Source organism: Solanum verrucosum, unplaced genomic scaffold (assembly GCF_900185275.1).
Source record: "Solanum verrucosum unplaced genomic scaffold, falcon-dt-bn FXZP01000009.1, whole genome shotgun sequence".
NCBI classification, from domain to species: domain Eukaryota; kingdom Viridiplantae; phylum Streptophyta; class Magnoliopsida; order Solanales; family Solanaceae; genus Solanum; species Solanum verrucosum.
This window is the reverse complement of record NW_026020231.1, coordinates 3,552,166-3,575,943: the sequence shown is the minus strand read 5'-3', so window position 1 is coordinate 3,575,943 and position 23,778 is coordinate 3,552,166. Positions and strand designations below refer to the sequence as shown.

The 23,778-nt window shown below is 35.2% G+C and overlaps 2 protein-coding genes across 3 annotated transcripts; one reads left to right on the top strand and one right to left on the bottom strand.

Moving 5' to 3' along the window:
- Positions 1-1,192: 1,192 nt before the first annotated feature.
- Positions 1,193-11,377, bottom strand: LOC125832167 (poly [ADP-ribose] polymerase 1). The gene is made up of 20 exons (XM_049511317.1): positions 11,044-11,377; positions 9,798-9,847; positions 9,519-9,702; positions 8,915-9,092; positions 8,470-8,809; positions 7,973-8,168; positions 7,662-7,826; positions 7,469-7,529; positions 6,953-7,016; positions 6,627-6,878; positions 5,773-6,010; positions 5,488-5,603; positions 5,341-5,417; positions 5,074-5,234; positions 3,263-3,454; positions 2,857-2,965; positions 2,626-2,708; positions 2,350-2,487; positions 2,001-2,183; positions 1,193-1,517 (listed from the first exon to the last, which is right to left on the bottom strand). Exons 1-20 carry the CDS (start codon positions 11,185-11,187, stop codon positions 1,470-1,472), a joined length of 2,979 nt encoding a protein of 992 aa, XP_049367274.1. The 5' UTR covers positions 11,188-11,377; the 3' UTR covers positions 1,193-1,469.
- Positions 11,378-13,875: 2,498 nt separating this feature from the next.
- Positions 13,876-22,264, top strand: LOC125832594 (uncharacterized). 2 transcript variants are annotated; one of them, XM_049511784.1, is made up of 12 exons: positions 13,876-15,164; positions 15,349-15,483; positions 15,642-15,786; positions 16,330-16,632; positions 17,715-17,973; positions 18,471-18,637; positions 18,724-18,834; positions 19,853-19,904; positions 19,999-20,105; positions 20,193-20,321; positions 20,592-20,681; positions 21,439-22,264. In XM_049511784.1, the coding sequence occupies exons 1-12, from the start codon at positions 13,960-13,962 to the stop codon at positions 22,006-22,008; spliced, it is 3,273 nt and encodes a 1,090-aa protein (XP_049367741.1). In that variant the 5' UTR covers positions 13,876-13,959; the 3' UTR covers positions 22,009-22,264. The 2 variants fall into 2 exon arrangements, with proteins under 2 accessions (XP_049367741.1, XP_049367743.1); XM_049511786.1 differs by having other exon boundaries at positions 13,878-15,164; positions 21,481-22,264.
- The last annotated feature ends 1,514 nt before the right edge of the window (positions 22,265-23,778 follow it).

Genomic DNA, 23,778 nt, shown 5'->3' with positions numbered 1-23,778 from the left:
AAAATCTCTAATTTGAACATCTTTAGCTAGACATAAAATAATTAAGGATAAAAATGCTCATTGGAAGTCCATAATGCATTAATAGAGCATTTATGGGAGCAACGTAATAATCTTGAAAGTAGAGTATTTATGTAATTATATTTCATTAATAATTTCACTTTTATTTGAATTGTCTATTAATTTGTACATTATATAATATTAACTAGCAATTTATGTATTTATAAATTTAGAAAAAAATATAATTTTATATTAAGTAAAGAATTTGAAAAAATAAAATTTTATATTACATGGAAATTATATAAAGTGATTATTTGCAAAAAAAAAAAGAGGAAATAAAGGGTGATATTATGAAATAAGAAAATAAGAATGAAATAATAAAAATAATAATATAATATTTGAGGAGAGAGAAAAAGATTCTTTTTTAAAGAGTAAAATAAAGAATTGTGTGGAGTTGATTGTCTAAAAATAATAGAGAACTCTATATTTAGAGAGTAAAATAGAGATTAGAGTTGGAGATGCCCGAATCTCTTGGAATTCCTCTAATTATAAAATAAAGTGAAGATAAAACACCATCAAGAGAGTGTAGTAAAAGAGAGAAATGTATTTCTCTACCGAGTAATAATTTTAGTATCAAACTGGCATTCCCAATGCTTAAAAAAAATAAAAATTGAGTGTGTTATTCACACTTCATTCTAAGTTAAATGAACTAAAAGGCGAATCATAAATCTATCTGGTCAGTCCTTAAAAAGTTCTAATTTTTTGTCCTTCCATAATTTATATATCAAACGAAGACAACCTCTTTAAAAATATTTTGACTTCTCATGAATCAATTTAGGGGACTGGTCTAATTTTTTAGATGGATTGAATTGGACAAGTCAAAATGTGCTTCAAGGCTTCCATGCTCGTTAAAGTTGATAAACATTATGAAAATTCCTTTTCTTTTCCATAAATTAATATTACCATCTTTCATGTTATAGCCATTCATAGTTAGTTAACTTGCTAGGACTTCAAACAGTTCATGATGTAGCAAGAAAGCAAAACCAGGAGAAACCATGCAACTCTAACTAGTTTCATGTCAAACTTTCTTCGCAACTAGTAAGAAAGTAGCAGCAGAAAGGACGCTAAGCAAACCTGTAGCAATCTCGAGGAAATTGCAGAGCAAAAGCAGCTTCGGCTACAGCTAACAGTGAGAGCTCTCAAGTTAATACTGCTAATGTTAATCTTTACCAGAAATCTAAGCATCATAGTCGAAAAATAGAAACATGATTTCATCTCTTACAAAGAGACATTTACATGTGCAGGAAGCGATCTCCTCCTAAAAACCCCAAAATGAGATCTAGCCCTCCCCATACACAACAAAAGACAATGTCAAGCCTGCACATGATGGGTAAGAAAGTGCAGTTTTCACTGATATGGAGTGAAACTATCTTTTTACAAAACACACGTATTTACAAGTCTGAATCATAACTTCACCGCTTGAAATTAAACCTCACTTTGACTAAGAATTGCAGCTTTACCTGCAGAACACAGAAATTCAAAGCAGTCAGTCCATCAGTATGTTCATCTATCATTCATGTCCCCACCCCCACAACTGAAGAATGTCATGAAAGAAGTTTGAACATGATATAAAAATATGTAATGATTGTTAAAAGATAAAGATCCTAACTGATTTCTGCACACAGCTATTAGGCGACCCTGACATCAAAATGTGAAATAATTGAACTACTACTCTGTATCAACTAAGAAACTGCTGTAACGGGGTTAATTCATTACAGCGCTTCCTTGCTTTATGTTGGTGGCATGAAATTCTGATGTTCACGAAATACATAAACCTACTGATTTATAGGAAAGAAGCAAAAGTAAATACATAACCCTATCGTTCATCCAATTCATGGATAGAGGTGGTGTTGCATCAAACAAGAATAGATGTTGGATACTCTCAAAAGGTTTATTGCCAAACTCTATCAAGAAACAGACCTAATGTTGATAAGAACACTTACTTGAGCAGCGTCGTAGACTATGTATTCATTGTACAGAAGCTCAGAGTTCTTAACATTTGATGTTACTGGTTTTCCACACGGAACCACAACTTCATCCCTCCAGTTCACAAAATCTGACTTCTCAGGTACTGTCTTGCCAAGACCCTTAGTAGAGTGCTTCCCTTTAGGAGGTTTGTCCATGTACTACATGGAAGCCAAACAAAGCCGCAATAAATACCATAAGTACCAGGTAATTAAATGCAGACAAAGAGAGATAGGACGAACATGCTGAATGAACAAAATAACAGCAGTATGGTGAATGAACAAAATAACAGCAGTATGGTATGGCAATCCTACTGTATTTACTCACCTTGGCTGCCTTTAGCTCATAAACCTCACCTAAAGCAACTTCACTGAGAAGCATAAACCCAACAGGATTCTTGTGATCAGTGAAGCAATATTGTGCACTTTTACTGACCATATCAGCAAAGTATATTCCCTTTCCAAACTACAATGTAGGTAAAGACATTGCACATCAGATAGGTGTAAAGCTTAGTAAATGCCTTGATATACGGACAAAAGAGTAGCTAAGAAACAGAGGTCAATTCAAAAAGTACAAGATGTTAATGTAAGGGGCAGGTGATACCATGTACCCCGTAGCAGGGGCTTCTGGAGGAGCAATTCTTAGTCCTTGGCTAAGTATACCCACAAAGTTTGTCAAACGTGAACCTGAAAAGTTTTTCGATGCAGTTAAATTCTCTTTTCGTAGTTTAATAATAGTCTCATAACCTTAAATTTCAATACAATGTAAATTGTGAGCCATTCAACTGATAAATCCTCCCGTTGACAGGTCGCCTTGATGTGTGTTTAACCTTACCATGCCATAGAAGCATTCTGTTCTTCAGTTGCTCTTTGCAAGGTTTAAACTTGTCAAATTCCCCTTTACGTTCGAGAGAGAACACTTCTTCGACTTCTAGAACCCAGTCCTGAGAAAATTGCAAACATTAGCACATACCCTCTCTTTTTTTCAAAAACTTGAAAAATATAAAACATGTCTTTTTCAAATCGCTTCAATAAGTAGGTAGATAGCTAAAGATTTTAAAGACGGCAGGGAGAGGATTCAGTTGCATCTATGCCGGTAGTGCTCTCACCACCGCCAGCCAAAGTGTGCTTATAGATCCATTTTGGGTTTCCAGAAGTACAAAACACAAAAAGATTGAAGTAAACAACTAGCAAGCTCCTGGGGAAAAGACGGTTAGAGGAAGGGGGAGTCACAAGCCCACCTTATGTGTAGGAGCATGAGTATTTTGGAGATACTTTTCAATAACTCGATAATCTTCACTTTGATGAGGAAGTGGAGATATATCACACTGTAGCTTCTTATACTTCTCATCCAGCGAGTCATCATTGTCAATGTCAAAGCCAACAAGTCGTGAAGCTATTTCAATGTCCTGAAGAGCTTCCAGCATTTTTATCTGTCACCAAATACACAGGGCATAAGTTAGCTGGTATCCTGGCACCCAAATGAGGTAGAAGAGACGCTGAGTAAAATATCCAACAGCAGGTTAGCCAAAGAAACAGCAACACGTGGGATATTGAAGAGGCAGATATCTCAGTCAGAGTATGTCCTCTTAACTCACTCCATGAACTTACTACATAAACTTAAAAGAACTCATACAGATTTAGCAATTAGTCTTATGATTAATACCAAAAGATGAGGAAACCTAGCATTCCAAACAAGCAATGCATGATCTTTAAATATGTGAAAAGAAAAAAAGAAAGCAATTACAAGCAATTTCAGTTGATAAATATGGCTCAAACATTCTACAAATCATTAAGCGTTGCCGTCTTACCCCCTAGACCAACGTCCTTGGGGCTCATCTGAATCTTACAAAATATCTTCCATTTCAGCCTTGAGTCAAGATTACAAGATGTTTCTAATGGGAAGGAAATCAAGACAAAGTTTCACCTAGTCAAGTGGACTCTGGTGCTACGGGAAAAATAAATAGAGGGTGATTAGATATACAAACTAAATACAGAACAAAAGCCTACTATACAATTGGTTATGGAGTTGTGCAGAAAAGGAGGAGCGGTGGGAAGATGTTATAAAAAAAGATATGGAATGGAAAACCAGAGTGCTCAAACAGGTCTTAAGTCCCATGGAACAGGCCAATGGAAACAAACTAAAGGACCGGGGTGAGTTCTGACTCTCATCAGAATGAAAATTGGAGATATGAACAAAGTTAGAATGCAGCAAGACATGTGGATGCATGGGAACACTTTAAAAGATGCTTCTCGAATCCATATAGTATCGAAAATAATCCCCACTGAACTGTTGCTGAATGGTATAGTAATGAAGTTTGGAAATAGTGTTTATAAGAAAATTACAAGACAGGGAAATGGGAAGTATCACTCTTATACTGACAGAATTGGAAAAGGTAGAATTGGATGTGGAGAAAACAAATAGATTGCAGTGGATGGTGAAGAGTAATGGTGGTGGCTAGCAATGGATTGGTGGTTGTGTGGTGATAATTGTGTGGTGGATGTGGTTGTTGGTAGTGGTTATGCAGTGAAGGTGGGTGGTGGAGGTGGTAGTTGTGTGATGGAGGTGGTTGGTGTTGGCGATGGGCTGATAGCTAGTAATGGTGGAAGTGGTTGGTGGTGATGGCTGATGGTTTGCTGGTAGTAAGTGACGCTAGAGGTTGTGATGTCGAGGCCGGCAGTAGAAGCTGGTAGAGGCAACCGGTGGTAGTATCATGGTGGTGTAAGAAACAGAATAGCAGTAAACGGTACGTTAATGAAACTTTTATGGGAAGGTCTTAATGATTTCAAGACTTTGTATAAGATATGAACGATTCAAATCTATTAAAGAGCTAATAAGTGGTTGCTGAAAAAAAGAAAATGCTAAAATCTAGACTCAGATTTAGGCCACCTCCATTAAGTGGAAACAATGACTCAAGATTGCATGGAGACATGGCAGTTGGTTAAAAAAATTTAACTTGGTGGCGATCCTCAAAAACCTAAGATGGCACAACACAGTTGGCAGAGTGGTTGTCAAATCAAACAACATTGATATCAAGTAAAGAGGTTTCACCTTCAACTTAAAATCATCCTCATCTTTAATAACATGAGGATGAATAGATGGTATGACTGTGAAAAAGCGATTGCTTGCATCAACAAGAAGGGTCTCCTTGACAGTTGGATCATGATTAGTGCTGCTGAACAGATTTTGTATCTCCGTTAATGCCTCAAAACCTAAGTACCAGAAACATTATCAGGAACAAGTAAGCAGACGAGCTTAAACACCACATAGATAGACAGAGGAGATACCCAATAGAAGTAGATAGCTGAACTAATGTACCTTTTTGGATATTCCTTTTACTCAGCTTTCCTAGTGGCATCTCCGACATATTTATCTCAAATTCCATCATAGCAGCCCTGCATCACTTGTGGGTTCAGCTGCATTTCTAAAACATACAAGGAGTTCAACAGTGAGATTTTATTTAACCTGTATGTCTCAACATTAAAGAGAATCTTCATCAGCTCCATCAATGGAGGGGCAAGTTTGCTGTTTGTGTCATTGATATTACTCTTAGAGGTGGGTTTTTTGTCAACCCCATAATCCTACAAAGTAAATCATTTTGAAACCTGAGTACTTGGTGAAGGTTCTTGACGTTTCTATAGCACAAAATTAATAAAATTAAGGTGTTATTAGAGAAGAACACTAGGGGTGCAACCCCAAAAAAAAAGAAGCAAAATGTTTAAAGACTTGAGGCGAGAGGAGGTGGCTAACAATATCCAGAGGATAAAATCTGCCAGGTTGCTTCTGAAAATTTTTCTTTTGTTCCCATGCTTCCCATGAGTTCCCAGTCTTCTCAAGAAACAAACGCTTAAAATGTTGTATTGCATCTGATTTAGACATCTCCTCTAACTTGTTTCCTCCAATTTTCTCATTTCCAACGCGACCCCATTTGCGAAAAACATAACAGTCTGACCCTTTGTCCTCTTCAATAATTTGAAGGATGTAGTAACTGCAGATAACAGAAACAAAAAGGCCAAACTACCATATGATCAAACAAAACCAGGAACTCACATGGGCAAAGTTACAGATAGAAATCACTCTCCACTATAATAATAGAGCTACTTTATAAATTGAAGAGGTTTGACTACCTCGGCAGCATGGAAAACCGAGCTATTTCCAAAACCAAATGATATTTAAAAGAATATCCTATTACTCATGTAGATGTAGAGATATATTCATTACTTTATAAATTTGGTTTAGGTAAATTCAAACCAGGGGTAAATTTATAGGCAAAGATTGGGGCTCGTAAACCCATAGGTATTTTATGTATATATTTTCTAAAATTAATGTAATATTATCTGTTGGCACCCATAGGACCCATGTTACAAGAAGATCGAGGACTAGAGATCAATTCCCACTAAATATATTTTTCCTTCTTTTTTTAGAAACCTAGATTAGTGATGCAGAAAGACCAAAAGTGAAACACCTATCAATACCAGAGACATCTCAATTAGTGATGCAGAAAGACCAAAAGTGAAACACAGAATAATGTACGAAAAGAGAAGAAAAAGACAGCTACTAGATTGCAACTGCATATTTCAGAGGAAAAAATATGGATGCATCACCTATTAATGCCACTTGAGAGGTCTGACATATTTAAAGTCGTATTATAAATGCTGGTCTTGTCCTCAAGAATGTGTCCTGTATCTTCCAATCTGGATGACTCATGAACCGCACTCCTCCCTTTTACTTTGACAGTTTTCATGCTTTGAGTCTCACCATTAGCTTCTAATTTATACAAGCCAAAAGGAAGTTTTTTCTTTCTGTTGATACTATCCACCAAATAATCCTCCCTGACTACTGGCACTTTCAGTCTCCTGTCAGAATGAAGCAGCTAGAAATGAAGAATTTGACAGGGTAAAATGTATTGTTGCAACCTGCAAGGAGTTACCTGGCCTTCTTTATCTCAGAATCTTGATCATTCCACGTCCCTATTACAACTAAGCAATCTGTGTCTGCAAGTCCAAATACTTCAAACGTTTAGAATATAACAAGGATCAGGGATGGCTCAATGCCTTTAAAGATGAGGCATATGCCCGAAGGGCCTAATTTTTTAGTAATAATAAAATTATCTTAAACTTTTTTTAACATTTTAATTTGTTTCGAAACATTAAGGAATGTTTCTTTTTTATAGATCAATTTTTAAATTTAACTTCCACATGATATCTTTAAGATCACAAGATTAAAAAATATTTTGGTATATATGTATGTATATATCTTTAGTTTAAGATCATAAAAAAATAAGACTTTTTTTATTAAAAAAAAGAAATAACTTAAATCTCAGATATAAAAAAACAATTAAAATTTAGGCCTCCAACTTATTTTTGGCTTTAGGCCACTAATTAGCTTGAGCCGCCACTGACAAGGACTGACAAATTTTAAACCTAAATTCTAAGACTTAAAGCACCTTTCTTCAACTTGGCATGCACCCGTCCACCAGCTTCCTCAATTTTGCTCTTCCAGTTCTCCTATTAAATTGAAAATAGTGTATTAATAAGCTGGACAAAAATCACAGAGGGAAAGAGTATAACCTCAAATACTCATGAGTGACCCACTAGACTAAAGAGAAATTGAGGAAAAAAAGAAAGGAAAAGCCTTACCTTGGAATCTCTGGACAATCCAATCAAAGCAACTTTTAGATCCTCTAGGTTTTCACCCTTGGAAGACTGAGACAGCCCATCAGCAGCCTGGCTCACAGATTCCTTGCTGGGTGTAGCCGGAAGCAGTATCCTTTCTGGTTTTTTTGACTTTTGTCCCTTATACCACTGAACAGAAAAATAATTTTTACAATCAAAGAGCAGCATAACATTGATCCATACCTCTAATACAAATACAAGTTGAGGGTAAAAGGGAATCTTTAAAGTGCTGCTCATACTTATGTATCATATTTTAGAATTTGTTAACCATGTACCTTGAGAAGAAACTCGTTGCTGGTTTTTTCAGGAATTTTCCATTTTCCTTTATCACGTTTTATGTCAGTGACAGAGTATGAACACTTGCTCCATTCTGACAAATAGCCATGACATCTATACATGCCTCCAGAATATCGAAGGTGTCCTGAACAAAGGGGACATTTGGGGAGCGCTCCAAAATGCATCGCATCGGCACTGGATAAAGCCAAGAAAAAAAATAAAGAGAATGTATGAGTGCAGCACAAAAACTCCATCCAACATTGCATACTTCTTTTGCCTTCAACAAACAAAGAAATCCAAAGAAAGAAGAGGTGACATCGAACAATGGATATAGGAAACTAAGTAAGGAAAAGAAAGCCCACATCACTCAAAATCCAAGACTATTCTAGTACAAACTACCCTAAAGTTGGCAATTGAAAAGAAAAATATTGGATGCATCATAAGTGACCAATGCCACATCTAAAATATATCAGATTAACCAGCAGAAAAACCACACCAGCGATCTCGAAGATCAAGCTCTGATCCTGAAGATTCCTGATCATTAGCTTCAAGCATCTCTCGCAACTCTCCTGTACTGACATGCTTTTTGAGATCATCCTTGAGTGCCCATAGGGCTTTAGTCTGTGACTCTAGTTGGCTCTCCAGCTCAGATGCTTTAGAGAGTTCATCCTTCACGTTGTCAATGTTTCTGTCAACCACTTTTTTGCCGGTAGAAACATCAACTTCAGCTTTAGCAAGCTTTGATTTCTCACTGTTGTTACTGGGTTTTTTCCTTTTAGCACCAGCCTTAGATGTTGATTCTTGTGCTAGTTCCTCCTTGGGATCAGTTTTGTTACCTAAGACAATTGTCAAACACATTAGTTGCTAAAGAGGGCGACTCAACCACAACAGTGATGTGCAATCAACATGATGTGCAATCAACAGAGCAAAGTTCTTATTACCTGTCAATGTAGAACTCTTAAACAGGGATAGAACAGCTGCCTGATCAGCAGCTGAGAGGCTATCCCAATTAGATAGCTTTTCAACCTGGGTAGTCGAAGATATTTCAGAGAAACACTTCGCATGATGCCATGCCAGCGACTTAGCACGTTGACCTTCAGGTTTTGATGATATGCGTACCTAACACAGATAGCAAGTATTTAAGAAAATATAGTGCTCTATCCATTTTATCTTTATTTTATGCTTTATGAGCAGGTGATATGATATTCAAAGCTCTGACAATGTTACAGATCTGCATACAATCTTTTAAACTACATCATTTGTCATTTAATTTTGAGAAAAAAACTTGTCTCGTGCCTAGATATTAGTCTTTGTATAAAATAACATTTTCTCTAAAAGTACAGAGAAAAATGACCCAAGAAACACATACTGTTCAGGTGCTTGCACCAAAAAGAACAGAGGCCCTGATGATTTATGGCAATGTTCAACCAAGACTAACTAATAATCCCCAGGGAAGGAATCACGGCAGATTCAGAATTTAACCAAGAATTAGTAGTAGTAGTAGTAGTAGTAGCTAAATAAAGCATACTAAGTGACAAAACCAACCTCCCCTTTAACAATCTTTTGGTTGCAGTGCCGACAGGAAGCACGAGAGGCTGGAGATACTTCAATACCACATTCCACTGCAGCCGGAGTAGGGATGTTTGAGGATCCACCAACCTGTACATATTCCCTTATCTTCTGCTGATCCTCCCACCGCAACTGGTCAACCCCTTCAACATCTTCAAGGCTAACACCAAAATGCAAGTCAATGGAAAATAAAGTTCTTTCTAGTATCACCAAACCACAATTTAACAGTAATATTTGGAAATGGAAGCGGCATACGATTTTATCTGTTTTGCTTTCCTCAAGATGCAGTTAGCATGATGCCACATCTGAATCCAAAAACAAGAACCAATTAAATGGACAAAAAGTGGAGTGATAAAAGGAAGATCAGTGACAAAATAAAGCAAAACTTAATGTAAAGAAGTAGGTTTAGAGGATATAGATCAGTTTGTAGATATATTAAGATCTCTGTAAGTATCTTGTTTTTTAGTTGGTTTTTTTTTTTTATCTAACACTTTTTGATGGTGTCCAGCATGTCCTTAATGCTGAGGAATACACATTTACCAGTTTCAAAAAAAAACTAAACTCTTGTAAACAAGGACGAAAAATGAAAAATATAACAGAAACAAATCTTAAGATTCTTAACTCATTAGCAATGAGTATCATAAGGGAACCTATGATACCAAATTTACCAGTAGAATAAGAGCTACATGCCCCAGCAAGTGGTGGTGTTTGAGGCATCAACTAACAAACTAATTTTTTTTAAGGGTCTTCAGATCTCAAGAATCAGCAGGACATAACACATATAGGACTGATAATCATACTTCCATCAATAGCATACATATACCGTTTGTCTCATGTGTAGTTGAAATTTCCCTGTTACCCTGGTGGATTAACAAACAAAACTACAATGGAAGCAACTCATATCATCAACTTGTGCTTTGGTTATCGCATTATTTTGTTGTTTTTATCATTCCTTTGTTGTTGTTAAATGCTATTTAATGTTTTCCCTATTATTTGCTATGTCTTCTCGGCTTTTGTATTTTCTTTTTCAAACTGCTTTCATTACTTGAGTCAAAGGTCTTTAGTAAAGAGCCGCTCTACCTCCATGAGGCAAGGTTAAGGTCCGCATACACCACTGAGTATGTTGTTGTTGTAACCATCCACCGAATTTCTAATTCTAATAATAACTCACCAAGTCAAAATAGTGCACACAAGAGTGAGTTTCACCATAATGTCTACCTTTCCCTATCCTAGAAAACTGATCATGTCCCCATGAAGTGTATACCCACATCAAGCATGTGAAAAACGAAATGGGAGAAACCCACACAAGACAAAAAAAAAAAAGTAAACAGGCAAAAACTTCCAGAAAATTACTTTAGAGAAGCAAAAGGAAAACAAGAAAACAATAAAATAGGCATGGAAAAGGTACAAAGTGAAAAGAAATTCAAAATAGAAAAGAAAGAGATGAATTTCAAAACAAACACTGCAAGGTGAAAAATTGGAAAGGGAAATTGAGACATACCGGCATTAATCCATCAAAATGAGTGGATTGGACCATTTTTCCAATTCTGAAAACTTCTTTATCAATAATACTTTTGCAAGTTTTGCATGCTGAACGCGATGATTTTGCATACTCAGCTTTCCATGGCTTCGGAGGATTCGCCATTTCCGCAACAATTTGCTCTTTTGGGTGTTTGTATATTCGTTCCTGCTTAGCTCTCTCTATGTGTCGCTGTTAATGCAGATTATATATGGGGAAATAAGAGTGGCGTCACACTCACCGGAGTGACGAAAGGGGAATTTCTTGAATCTTTAAGCTTGTCTGAGAAGCTTGTGGCATTGCTCTATTCGACTGTGGACCTAATGGGCTCTATTTGAGCCCCAAAACCCTCTTTCTTGTTTAAATTTTTTGTTTTTTTTTTTTGTTTTGTAGGATCAGATATTTTGTCTTTCGATTATTTTGGTTTCTTGAGGGTAATTATCTAAATTCTATTTATTTAAGAGTTAATTATTTAGATACACTTTAGTTTATAATATTATGTATCCTATCAGATTTTGACACATTCTGATACATGTATTTCGGATAAATGAGGTCAAATTTATGTGTAATTTGTTTTTAGATACATTGTATTCAAGTAGATTTACTTGTATCTAGATTTCTTTCGCCTAGTTTGTTTTTCTCTTATCTCGCTCGCCACTCTCTCATGTATTTGTTATCTCAGATACGTGTGAAACACTCCAGATACACATAACTAGTGTGATTCGCATGTATTTTGGGAACATAAGAATCTTGCTCGCTTCTCTCCTCAATCTCACTAGTCTTTCTCCCTATTTTTGTGTATCTGGTAGCAAAAATACATGTATCTAAGTGTAAGATAGGTATGAAACTCTTAATTAGTGATAAGATACTTAATTTTGAAAGTATATAATAATAGTATGTACATTAACAATCTTGAATTAGCAACAAAAAAGGGGCTTGTATTTTTATTTATTTATTGGGAAAAAGGACAAATATGCCCCTGAACTATCGTAAATGGTATGCAGATACCCTCCGTTATACTTTTGGGACATGGGTCCCCCTGCCATAAAAAAACTAGAGCATATATGCCCTTCACTCTAACGGAAGACTAAATAGGGACACGTGGCGCAATCTTATCCGTCGATCTAATATTTAATTAATGTCGGTCGGTGGATAAGATTATGACACGTGTATGTCCGTTAGTATAAAGGGTATATATGCTCTAGTTTTTGGACAGCAGGGGCACCAATATCTCAAAAGTATGACGGAGGGTATATGCATACTATTTACGATAGTTTTGGGGGTATATTTGTCATTTTTCCCTTCTTTTTTTAAAAAAAAACAGACCAACATTTTAAATTTTATAATCAATTCTCCTGTATATGAGATATTCCGTGATAAATGTATATAAAATTAACAAAATATTGTGTATATATTATGTTATTACGTATATATAATTTTTTTTAAATAACATAATATTTTAAAAACAATTTTGGTCATCCTTTTAAAGAATGAAAACTTTAAAAAAGCGTTCGTGCACAAGATCTCATATTAGATTTAGGAGTTCTTGGTTTTATTATATAAAAAAACATGACCATTTAATGTTTTATTAATTTAGCAAAAGAAAATAGAAAATGAAATGGAGGAAATAGGAAACTACAAATATAGTCTCGTTATTCTCTACTTTTTTTAGGTTATTATTACTCATTAAAATTATTTTTCTAATACTCCCTCCATCCCATTATATATGTCACATTTTTACTTTGCACTTGCATTAAGAAATTATGTAATTTTACCCTTCTATTCTTATTTAATGTTTTCTTAAGTTAACTTTATTAATAAATGACAAGATTTATTAACTATTCTATCAAGGGTATAATAGGCAAAACATGGTAAATTATGCATAAATTTTATAAAATGACAAATATTGTGGTCCAACTATTTATAGGAAGGGATGACATATAAAACGGGACAGAGGGAGTATTGTAAATAGATACGTAAAGGGTGTTTGGATTGACTTAAAAGTTGGTCAAACTTACTTTTAAGTCAGTTTTTGACTTCTGGAGTATTTGACAAATATAAAAAATAACTTAAAATAATAAAAAATTACTTAAAATAAGTTAGGAAGTGTTTGACAAGATAAAAAATGAATTAAAATAAGTTCAAAATGAGTTAAAATAAGTCAAAAACCAAAAGTATATCTCTTCCTATTTTTATTTTTAACTTAAAAATCATTTCAGTTTGACTTTAAAGCTACTTTTTAAGCCAATTCAAACGTCATATTTCTATAATTTAGATTTCTTATCAATAAAACTATAAACACAAGGAGAAGAATATTATTGAAAGTAGCATTTAACATTTAAATAAATACTATATACATTTTGATAAATAAATAAATTTTATATCTCAAATATATTATTGTTTGTTGTGTCTCATCTGTTTTGCAAACGAAAAGATCAAACTAATTTAAATCTCAAAATTTAACTATGCCAAATAAATTGAGACATGGTGAATAATTTGAAAACTCATAGATAAATCTGAAACTCTATATTTCTAGTGTGTTTATACCAAAAGAAAATCACAAAAAAATAGAGACAGAAGTGCAAATAATCCCCTAGTTTTCTCCGAAGTCTTTTCCGGTTATCAGTGTCACAAGGCCCAATTAAGATACAGTTGAAGGCCCAGTAATATGAGAAAAGCCCATTAATTCTATATAAATAACAAGTTGGAGGGAAATTTTCAATTAGAACAAGGAAGAACAGTTCTTGGCTTCCATTGTACGCTTCAGGTTTCACCATTCTTTCCATTTTTTTTTAATTTTTTTTTTGCAATTATTCATTTCAATTCTTTGTAATTGTTTATCTTCACTATCCATGTTTTTTCCTACAATTGATAATTATTATTTTCTCTATTTCATTCATGAAGTATTCAGATGATAGTTACCCTACGAATTCGAAACGCCATAGACTCGATTTTTCTCTACTTCCATGCAAGAAACCTAGAGCCAATGTGTTAAATTCAACATATTTACATATAAAGTCTCTTGGAATTCCTCTAATTCAAAAAACTACTGGTTCTTCTTCTGATACTATACATCTTCGACCCTATAAACCTTACTCTATTGGCCGTAATTACAGCCGCTGTGATTTCATATTCGAAGACCATCGAATCAGTAATATTCATTGTCAGATTCTTTTTGATCCCTTAAATAAGAAATTGTACTTATGCGATGGGTTATTTTTTGGTTCAACTAAGTTTAGGGTTTCGCTGAATGGGGTGTTTGTTAATGGGGTTAGAGTTGCAAAAGGCAAGGTTGTAGAGATTTGTGTCGGTGATGAAGTTTCGCTTTGCTGTGGAAGTCAAGGGGTCTGTTGTATGGGGTTACAGATAGGATTTTGTTTGCAAAAGGTTGTATTTATTCAGGAGGTTGATGATAGGAATATAATTGGAAAAAATGATGTATTAACAACAGATTGTGTTCCAGTTGGGTATGCAAGTTATGCACTTGCTTCTAAAGCAAATGTGTTGTTGAATATGTGTAGGGAGATATTAAGTAGCAACCATCCTGTGTCGTGTATCCACAAATGTGTTATTCTTGATTATGGAAGGGGAGTTAGATGCCATGGTAAAATTGGAGTCAATGAGGATTTTAATTTCCCAGTGGCTAGTGTTCATGGAGTACAGTCTGGTCAAAAAGCTTGTAGGAAAGAGGTATTTCTTGTTGAGGGTGAACCTGTCCAGGATAGGGAATGTGATTTCCTCAAAGATGTTGCACTTGCTATTGAGGTGGAAACATGTCATCTCGATGGGAAGGGGGCAGAACAAGTCAATAATGACGGAGCATCTCACGAGAATGGTGTCATTGCTATTGGAATAGAGGAAGCTTTATCTCAGGGGTTTATAAGCAAGGAGGTAGTTGGTCTACTTGATGATACAATGAAAAAAGAGGACAGAACTCGTGTTGTTCCTCCTCCAGGAAAGAAGTTTGTTTTGAATCGACTGGCTAGTGAAGGGCCACCAAATTTTCTAGAAGATCCTAATGCTGTATCATTGCAGGAGATTCTTTATCCAATTGAGACTCTTGAACAACTATTTATTGCGACATTTACTGCTGATATACCATGGTAGGTTAGACTTTCTTGGTTACATTTTAATTATCTTCTGTTTGAGATGGAGTTCCTTGAAGCTTATAAGGCAACTGACTATACAGAGTCAATATAGTCAATTACATAGCTTGGAATATATGTATATGTCCAGACTACCTAGTTTTTGTTCTTTTCTTTATTCTGAATGGATTTTTTCTTATAGGTTTCTGTCCTACTGTGAGATTCCAGCTGATCTACCTGTTACCATTGCTTGCCACAATGCTGAAAGATGTTGGAGTTCGAGCCCTGATAGAAGAAGCTCAAAGCCTTACCCAGATTTTCCAAACTTAGTTGTTGTGTAGGTTGACATACCCCTCCCTCCTCCCCCTTTTTTTTTCCACTCTGCTTTGCCAATGGTATGCTATCAGGAGCATGCACTAGAAATGGTTGAGTTTCTTAAACTGCTTAGGAATGTAACAACAGACAACTTTTGATCACATGAATTCATGATTACAGTTATCCTGCATTTCCTGAGGTGATAGCATTTGGTCAAGACCTGAGGAAATCAGGCATTGGTTGCCATCATCCGAAGTTGCTTGTGTTGCAAAGGAGAGATAGTCTCCGTGTTGTGGTCACATCTGCTAATTTGGTGGCAGGACAGGTGCTTGTTTAATCACCTTTCCTCTGTGTTGTCTTGTGTGAATCAAATCATTCTCTCTTATGACCTATTAAATTATTATGTGAACTTGAAAAGAACGTGTTTTTTTTGGCACCAAGTCACCTAGCAATTCAGTTTTTCCTCTTCGTCTTTCCCTTTTCGTCAGTACTCTTGTAAATCTTGATAACCTGTTAAAATAAATTGAGAAGAGGAAAAAGAACAAAATTGTGGTGCTCACGATACGGTTAATTGCTATAGGTTTGCCTAATTGAGCATATATAATTTTTTTACACCTGCAACATCGAGTTGGGCTGCGAAGTAGGAGTTAAGAGTCCATCAGATATTCTTGAACAAAGAAAAAAGTAGATTAGAGATTGGCTCCAACTTTGAAAAGTAGTAATCTAGACACTCCGTTCCTTCTGAGGGTTAAAAATCGGTTAAGAAGGGCCCTATATTATCATATATATATTTGTTAATCATCTGAGTGTTTGTTCTATGAACTGTCTTCATCCAGGTGTACTAATGTTTTCGACTCAAATGCTGCAGTGGTGCAGAGTTACAAATACAATCTGGTGGCAGGATTTCCCTCGCTTGGATGTACCAGATTACTTGTCACTGTTCACACCAATTTCTGCAGTGGGAAATAATGGACATCTGGTATCTGATTTTGCTGCTCAATTAGCTGGATTCATGGCCTCTTTGGTAGCTGATGTACCTAGTCAGGCACATTGGATCCTGGAGCTGACAAACTATGACTTTAAAGGAAGTGTTTGCTATCTGGTTGCCTCTGTACCTGGAGTTCACTCAAGTCGCATTCCACGTATATCAAAACCAAAACATTTCTTAGGGGTTAGTGCCCTCTGTCCTTGTGAATTTTTGTCTTGTCTGATATAGTTTTGCTACATGTCTTTCTTATGGTGAAGTGCCTGATTGAATTGTTATTTTCAGTCACACTGATGATATTTTTGTAGTGTTGCACAGGATTTTAAAGCAATTCCCATTTAGTGTGTAACTGCACGAAAGCAAATATGAAACCCTCTGTACAGCGATCTTCTTACTTTTGTAGCTTACACCTAATATAGACTAGTGCTTTGTGGTGTTAATAAACAGTACATGTAAGACAAGATATTGCCAGTCATGTGCACGGAAAAAAGATGACTTGGATACCTTTGCACATCAATATAAATAAATTACTGGTGAATTTTGCTTAAATAGCAATACAATCTCTTTCCTTTTCTCTATGTTTTCCCCAAAATAATGTAAAGGTTTGTGATCTCCATTTTACCCAAACGTTTTCCCCAAAATAATGTAAAGGTTTGTGATCTCCATTTACCCAAGCATGGCTCTGCTAATGCATGTGTCCAGCTTTTGTAGGCATGATGGGGTAAGACGAGCTGACAGTACAATCTTAAGGTTGATATTTGAGAAATATAATTTTTTTTCAAAATAAGGAATTGTTGCATACAATCTTGTAGAAAGAGTGATAGATTTCATTGCCTTGGCCCTTGGGGAATAAATTTGTAGAGTGGTCCGAGTTTCTCCCGACAATTGTGTTAGTTTTACGTGTTGTATTATCTTAAATTTGGAACAGCTCCCTGTTGATTGAGGGTGAAAAAGGTATTCATCTGAAGATCATTTGAATAAATCCACCCCATTACTTTCTAGTTTTATGTTAAGAAAATCTGTTTACCAGTTGTCTGAATAAAACCCATTTCAAAATTCTGATATTAGCAGAAAAAAAGTTCTGCTCTTGTGGGCTTTCGTATCTCATGAGCCGTGTTGTTTTGTAAATTCCCTCATGTATATGGTTCTACTAGTTAAATATTTCTTCAGTGTTTTCTCTCTTTTTAGCTCTTCTATAACCTGGAGGCATTTTATTGGGGTGTGGTTGGTGAAGTGAAGTTTGAAGTGCACTACTCGTAATACTGTAGGGTGATTGTTTGCCAGAGTTATGTCACTTTAAGTCAGTGGGTTCTGTTGAAGCATCAGTGGCTGGTCTAAGTCATCTCTTCCGTACTTCAGCGGATCTTAATGGAGCACGGCTGAAGAAACTTGCAAGTTACCTTAGGAAATGCGGTGAAGATGTATATGGGATGTCAGAGGTTATTCTAAAGAGAGACCCAAATATACCAGCCGATGCAAATGCTGTTAGCATTCATGTACCTAATCCTGAAGATCTTTCTTTAGGGGGTAAATTACTTAACACTTCATATATAAATATTTGAATAGGAATATTAGCTGATTTATACTTTATTTGTGGCATCTGTATTGAAATGTAATGATAAGTATCTTCACTAGGATCAGTTTGATTTCCAAGAAATTTCACTTGTCAACAATTCTTTTTCTCATGTTCAATTCCTTAATTAGAGGCGAGTTTATTATAAATGCCGGTGGTGGCTGTGACATACTAATGGTCCAAGTGACTTGAAGAATAAAATCTAGAAGTAGTTTCAGATAACATTTTAGTAAGAGCTGGATTCCACATTTCACTCTTAGACCTAATTTTAAGAAGTAGTTCAGTCTTGTTCTCATTAGCATCTTACTGTTTTGTTGTTTTGTAAGAGGGACAGACAATTAAATCGTATAGTGCCATAGATTTGAATATTTTCATTTGTGTTCTTCTGATTGCCAAATTATTTTTCTGATTATTAATTTTGAACCAATTCTTTTGCTTTATTGTGTGATAGAATGTGTTCAACTTGGATTTCTTCCGAAGAATTATGCGAAGTGGGTTGCGCCACTCTCGGACAGTGGTATTTTTGTGTTTTCTGCATATATTTTCCCAAGTGAAGTTCTTAGTGCTGCTTTAGAGGGAAGCGGCAGCAAAGTACAGTTAATACTGCATGTATCTCAGGTATTCATCTGTGATACTCTTTTAGATTATTCTATTGAACTGATTTTTCATGTGTCTAGTAGTCGTATTGAGATCATAACGTGCAGGGTCCATCCTTTTCAGTCATTGCAGAAATTATTAGAGCTGAACATGTTTCTGCAATCTGCTCACTAATTGCATCGCTTCAGAGGTGTTGGGGAATCTGGCGGCTTCAAGAGGTAATTTTCTGAGAAGGTCGGACAATATGTCAAATCTAAACTGATTCTCAATTGGTGCAATTAAAAATAACTACTATGTCTTGGGACTGTGGACATTACTAGTCACCATTTTTTTGTGTCAGCCCCGTATAGTTTTCAACCATGGGCTTATGGGCACTGCATTATAGTTGTGACAAATGTTGCTTTTAAAATCCATGCTTTGTATCCTCTCATGTTGCCACCCTAAGTGTAGCAGTTGTGTAGACCGCAATCAAGTTAATAGTATAAAACAGTAATAATTAACATCACAAAAGAAAATTTTCTATGTTACCTTGTTCTGCTTGGACTTTTTTTTTTTGGGCTCAAGTGATGGTTTACCTTGGATACCATGGTCTAACAGCTTATGGAGCTTAGGCACGATATAGTTAATTTTATTCTTAACACATTATCCATTGCTTTCACAATTTTCTCAAGATAGCCATTGTTATTCTTAATGCATTGTCCATCGCTTTCACAAGTTTTTCAAATTTTCTTCGAACTATCTTGCGGTTATTGGGTAAGTCTGATTGTAGGGTGGTGTTCGGTTAAAACATGGCACATTGCACATGATTGCTGGATCTTTGAAGACTTCACTCTTTCTGTGAATTCCTACGAAACGTTTTATTAGCATTATGTAGACACCAATTCTGTTGAGATGCCAAATGTATGTCATTTACAAGTATACTGTTTGAGGGTATCTTGACCTGTTATGGTTGTCTCACAATGAAAAAGGCAAACATTTTAATAGATGCATCATTTTCTTGAAGAACCTAAGTTCGGTATTTTAGGTGTACAATGAGCTGTAGCTTCTTGGTTAGCAGACCTAGAAGCATACAAAAGATTTAAAGTTGGGTAGTGTTTCAAAATGTATGTAGGTGGACGTTGGAACAGTCAGCCGGAACATAAAGTTTGACAGATAATTTGTTTGATAGATAACATCTTTATCTATAACAGTTATGTCCTGACTTTCACATTTGCTTCCGTTGCATCTTGCGTTCAGGTGTTGGGCCAGTTCAAATGGCCGGAACATTTAGAAACTGATTTTGTATTTGGTGAGTGTTTCATGATTACTTGATGATTATTATGCTCAGTCCTTCAAAGTTTATTGAGTTTATCATTTATAATTATCTTTGCCATTTTGTTAAGGAGCATCCTCAATTGGGTCCATCAATGCAAATTTTTTAGCGGCATTTTCAACAGCAGCTGGGAAGCGGTCATCAAGGTTCACTGAATCAGAGGAGTCTGATCCAGATGTGAGTAGCTATCACGAAATTGTATGATTTGGCTCGAGTAATATGTTATTATCAGGTTCAGAGTTTGTCCTTACTTTTTTCTGGCAGTGGGGCTGCTGGAGTGTGAGCCAAGAATTGAGGAACCCATCGATTAGAATTATTTTTCCTACCATTGAACGAGTGAAAAATGCGAGCAGTGGAATCTTGGCATCCAGACGTATATTGTGCTTTTCACAGGTAGATTAATTTGATCTCTCCTTTCAGTCCTTAAACAATGTTTCTCATTTTAGTTTAAGAAAAAACTATTGTGTCTCTACATCCCAAGGGGATAAGATTTGCATACACTCTACCCTCCCCGGACCCCACCTGTGGGATTACATGGGTATGTTGTTAAAAATGATAGTGTCTGACAACTGGAAGAATGAATTTCCTCATTCTTATCATGTTATTGAGCAATCATTTACTCCAATTTAAGTAAAAGGTTTTACTTGATATTTTGTTTCTCAGAAAACTTGGCATCGGTTGAAAACTATGGGCCTTCTGCATGATGCTGTTCCTTATCCTCGCGACAGAATTGGGCATCCCATGCATGTCAAGGTAAAAGCTACCAGAACAGTTGGATTATTTCTTCTATTATACACGTCTGATAGTTAATTATGTTAGTCCTAAGAATAGGATTCTTCTCAAAACTCGGTATCTGCTTGAAAATGCTACATGAGATAGTTTTTGCTTGTTTTTTCCATCGAGGAACAATGAGAAAATCAGTTATTGTTCTATACAAATTGTCCAATTGCTGCTTCACTATCTGATGTCGCTGTTTTGCAGACAAAATTCCTTTTGAGATTTAAAACCAAGTTAAACTGTGTCATGCTTGACTTTCCAATTGCTACTAGTGGTCTAAGTTTTTATTTGCTAAGTTCTTGTGCTGCCGTTTTGGGAAAATCCTGATGCTAATTGCATTCGTAACTCTCAATTAGTGGTTTTATTGTCGTATGGGTGGTTGATATGCCATGGCCAGTTGTCTACTTAATGTTTATGCTTATCTTATCTTGGGTACTCATTTATCCCATGTTGGTTTCTATTGGAAAAAATGGAGTCTTTTTCGTCTTTTGTATAAATCTCATCAGAAGACTTGTTAGTTTCCTGGGTTCTTGGTTTTTACTAAAATAATTGATAATTGATTTGAGCAGAATATTCTAGACTCAAATAGAATGCCTTTTTACCTGCAAATCATCATTGTCTGTCAGAGACCCATACCTCACATTGCTCCACCCCAATCCCACCCTCACAATTTCTCTAGTTCAGAATAGTGTCAAGTTATGGATTTAAATAATGAGTTCTTATTCATGTTCAGTACTCACTTAGAAGTCCTAATAACAAAAAAAGAGGTGAGCAGGTTGCTCGAAGAAGATTCCAATCGAGGAAAGATGCACCGTCCTTCGGATGGGTTTATTGTGGATCACACAATTTCAGTGAAGCTGCATGGGGGCGTCAGGTTTCTGGTTTACTTGGCAAGAAAATCAATGCAAATAAAAGTTATTCTAGTTTAGGTTCGAGACTTCATGTCTCTAACTATGAACTAGGTATCTTATTCATTACTCCCCCTCCAGATGCTCAAGGCAAGATAAACCAAAGGACGAACTTAGATGATATAGTTTTACCCTTTGTTGTGCCTGCACCAAAATACAGACCGGCAGACAAGCCTGCTACCCCACAGGAGATGAGGGAGGCTTTGATTGAACAAACTAAGTGCCGGAGAGATGTATGTGAGGCAGCAAAAGAGGCGGACGAGTGGATGCAAGAAGAAATTCCCGAGGAAGAGGAAGTGATTGAGGCTTCTGATTTTGTTGTTAAGGAGAAAGAAGATGAAAAGGCTTATGCTGAGAAATTATGGAGTCAAGTTGATTCCGCAGAGAAATGTTAGAATCTTATACGAATCACATTCAGGTAGAATAATGTAGGATTAGATATACTGGGGCAAGTTGGTCCAAGCTATTCTGATGATACCGAAGTTCAACGTCTCCCTTTCTTATTACTTTAGGGGGTCACATACTGGTGGAATATTAAAATTGTTGTATGATTATAGTTGAAAAAGAGTGTTTAGTAATATAGTTTCGATAATGTGAAAATATATGTATCATTGTACTTGTAAAGGTAGAGAAAAGGACAATGTATAAGTCATTTGTTTGTGAACCTAAAAAGGGTTGTTGAGGACGTTTGTTTGGACAGCTTCTTTCTTTTGATTTTTCTACCATTGACTTGAGATGTCAAAATTTGCCACGTTTTTTTAAAGTTGGGAAAAAAGTCTGATATATCCTTAATTTTGTCATTGTGAGTTGATATATTCTTCGTTATGAAAATGACTCATATATATCCCTACTGTTATACAAATGATTCACATATACCCTTTTCCTCTAACGGAAGTGAAAAAATTAATTTTAGTATAATTTTTTAATTATTTGAAAAAATTATAATCCCATATGGGTATATTTAATCCTCCTCAAACATATATTATTTTTTTAAAACTTTTTTTTTTTGTTTCAATGACTAATTTAGATTTATTATTTTGATGGTCAAATTTATTTAAGTTTCGCTAATATTCTTGTAAAATTTATTATAGATGACCCAATTTTTTTCTTCAAATACAAAAACTAAATTACAATATATCCAAAAAAATAGTTTTAAATTATAATATAGCAACAAAAAAAATAGTTTTAAATTTTTTTCTTTACACTAAGGAATGAAAGAAAAAAAATAAAATAATAATAAGAAACTCAAATAATGATAATCAAGAAGTCAAAAAATAATTTATGTCCGAAAAAAATTATTACATACCTTGAAATTTGCTAGAAAAATCATATATACCCCTAAATGATTTTTAAAAAAAATCAAAAAGTCAAAAATATAAATTTTAAACTAATTTTTTCACTTCCGTTAAATGAAAGGGTATATGTGAGCTCATTTTGTAACGATAGGGGTATATGTGAGCTGTTTGTATAACGGTAAGGATAAATATGAACCACTTTCATAACGAGGGCATATTAGTTCCAAATGACAAAAGTTGAGGGGTATATCAGACCATCTTCCCTTTAAAGTTTGATTGCAAAAGTTGAGGGCTATATCAGATCATTTTCCCTTTAAAGTTTGATGCTGCAGACAAAAACATACCCCAGTGTAATCTCACTAGTGGGGTCCTTAGCTTCTTGAACTGGTTTGCTACAGTTGACTTTCAGCATCAGTAGTGGTATATAAGAAACAAACTCCGGTTTAGTTTGCTTTCTTATTGACCAAAATAAATGAATAAGAAAAAAAGATTCTTGTGGGCTGTGGCAAGCAAGTGGAATGATCTAACACGTAAGGAATTTTGGCAATTTGATTTTAGTATTATGCAATTAATAGATAAAATATAAAAAACAAGTACAAAAGAATATCGTTCGACATCTGAAAACGAACGGAAATTAGCATAATTGCCGTGTAGATGATGATATGATAAAGAGTGAAATCTTCCTGGCATTAATAGATATTTTATTGTATTAGATTATTTTAATGAATAGATGGTATGTTTTTCATCGTTATATAATGTCATATATCGAAGAAAATCTACTTAAAAAAAGAAAGAGAAATATGGTACATGTTAGAGCTATTATAAAAAAAAAATAGAATGTGTGATAAATGATAAAATTAAATTATTAAA

What these genes read in the sequence shown, in the direction of transcription:
- LOC125832594 (XM_049511784.1), top strand. Translation starts at nt 13,960, where the DNA reads ATGAAGTATTCAGATGATAGTTACCCTACGAATTCGAAACGCCATAGA. An exon ending in TGAAGATCTTTCTTTAGGGG is followed by an intron (nt 17,974 to 18,470) that starts GTAAATTACTTA and finishes ATTGTGTGATAG; the next exon opens with AATGTGTTCAACTTGGATTT. An exon ending in TAATACTGCATGTATCTCAG is followed by an intron (nt 18,638 to 18,723) that starts GTATTCATCTGT and finishes CATAACGTGCAG; the next exon opens with GGTCCATCCTTTTCAGTCAT.
- LOC125832167 (XM_049511317.1), bottom strand. Translation starts at nt 11,187, where the DNA reads ATGGCGAATCCTCCGAAGCCATGGAAAGCTGAGTATGCAAAATCATCG. An exon ending in CTCATGCTCCTACACATAAG is followed by an intron (nt 2,966 to 3,262) that starts GTGGGCTTGTGA and finishes CAATTTTCTCAG; the next exon opens with GACTGGGTTCTAGAAGTCGA. An exon ending in TAGTCTACGACGCTGCTCAA is followed by an intron (nt 1,518 to 2,000) that starts GTAAGTGTTCTT and finishes TGTGTTCTGCAG; the next exon opens with GTAAAGCTGCAATTCTTAGT.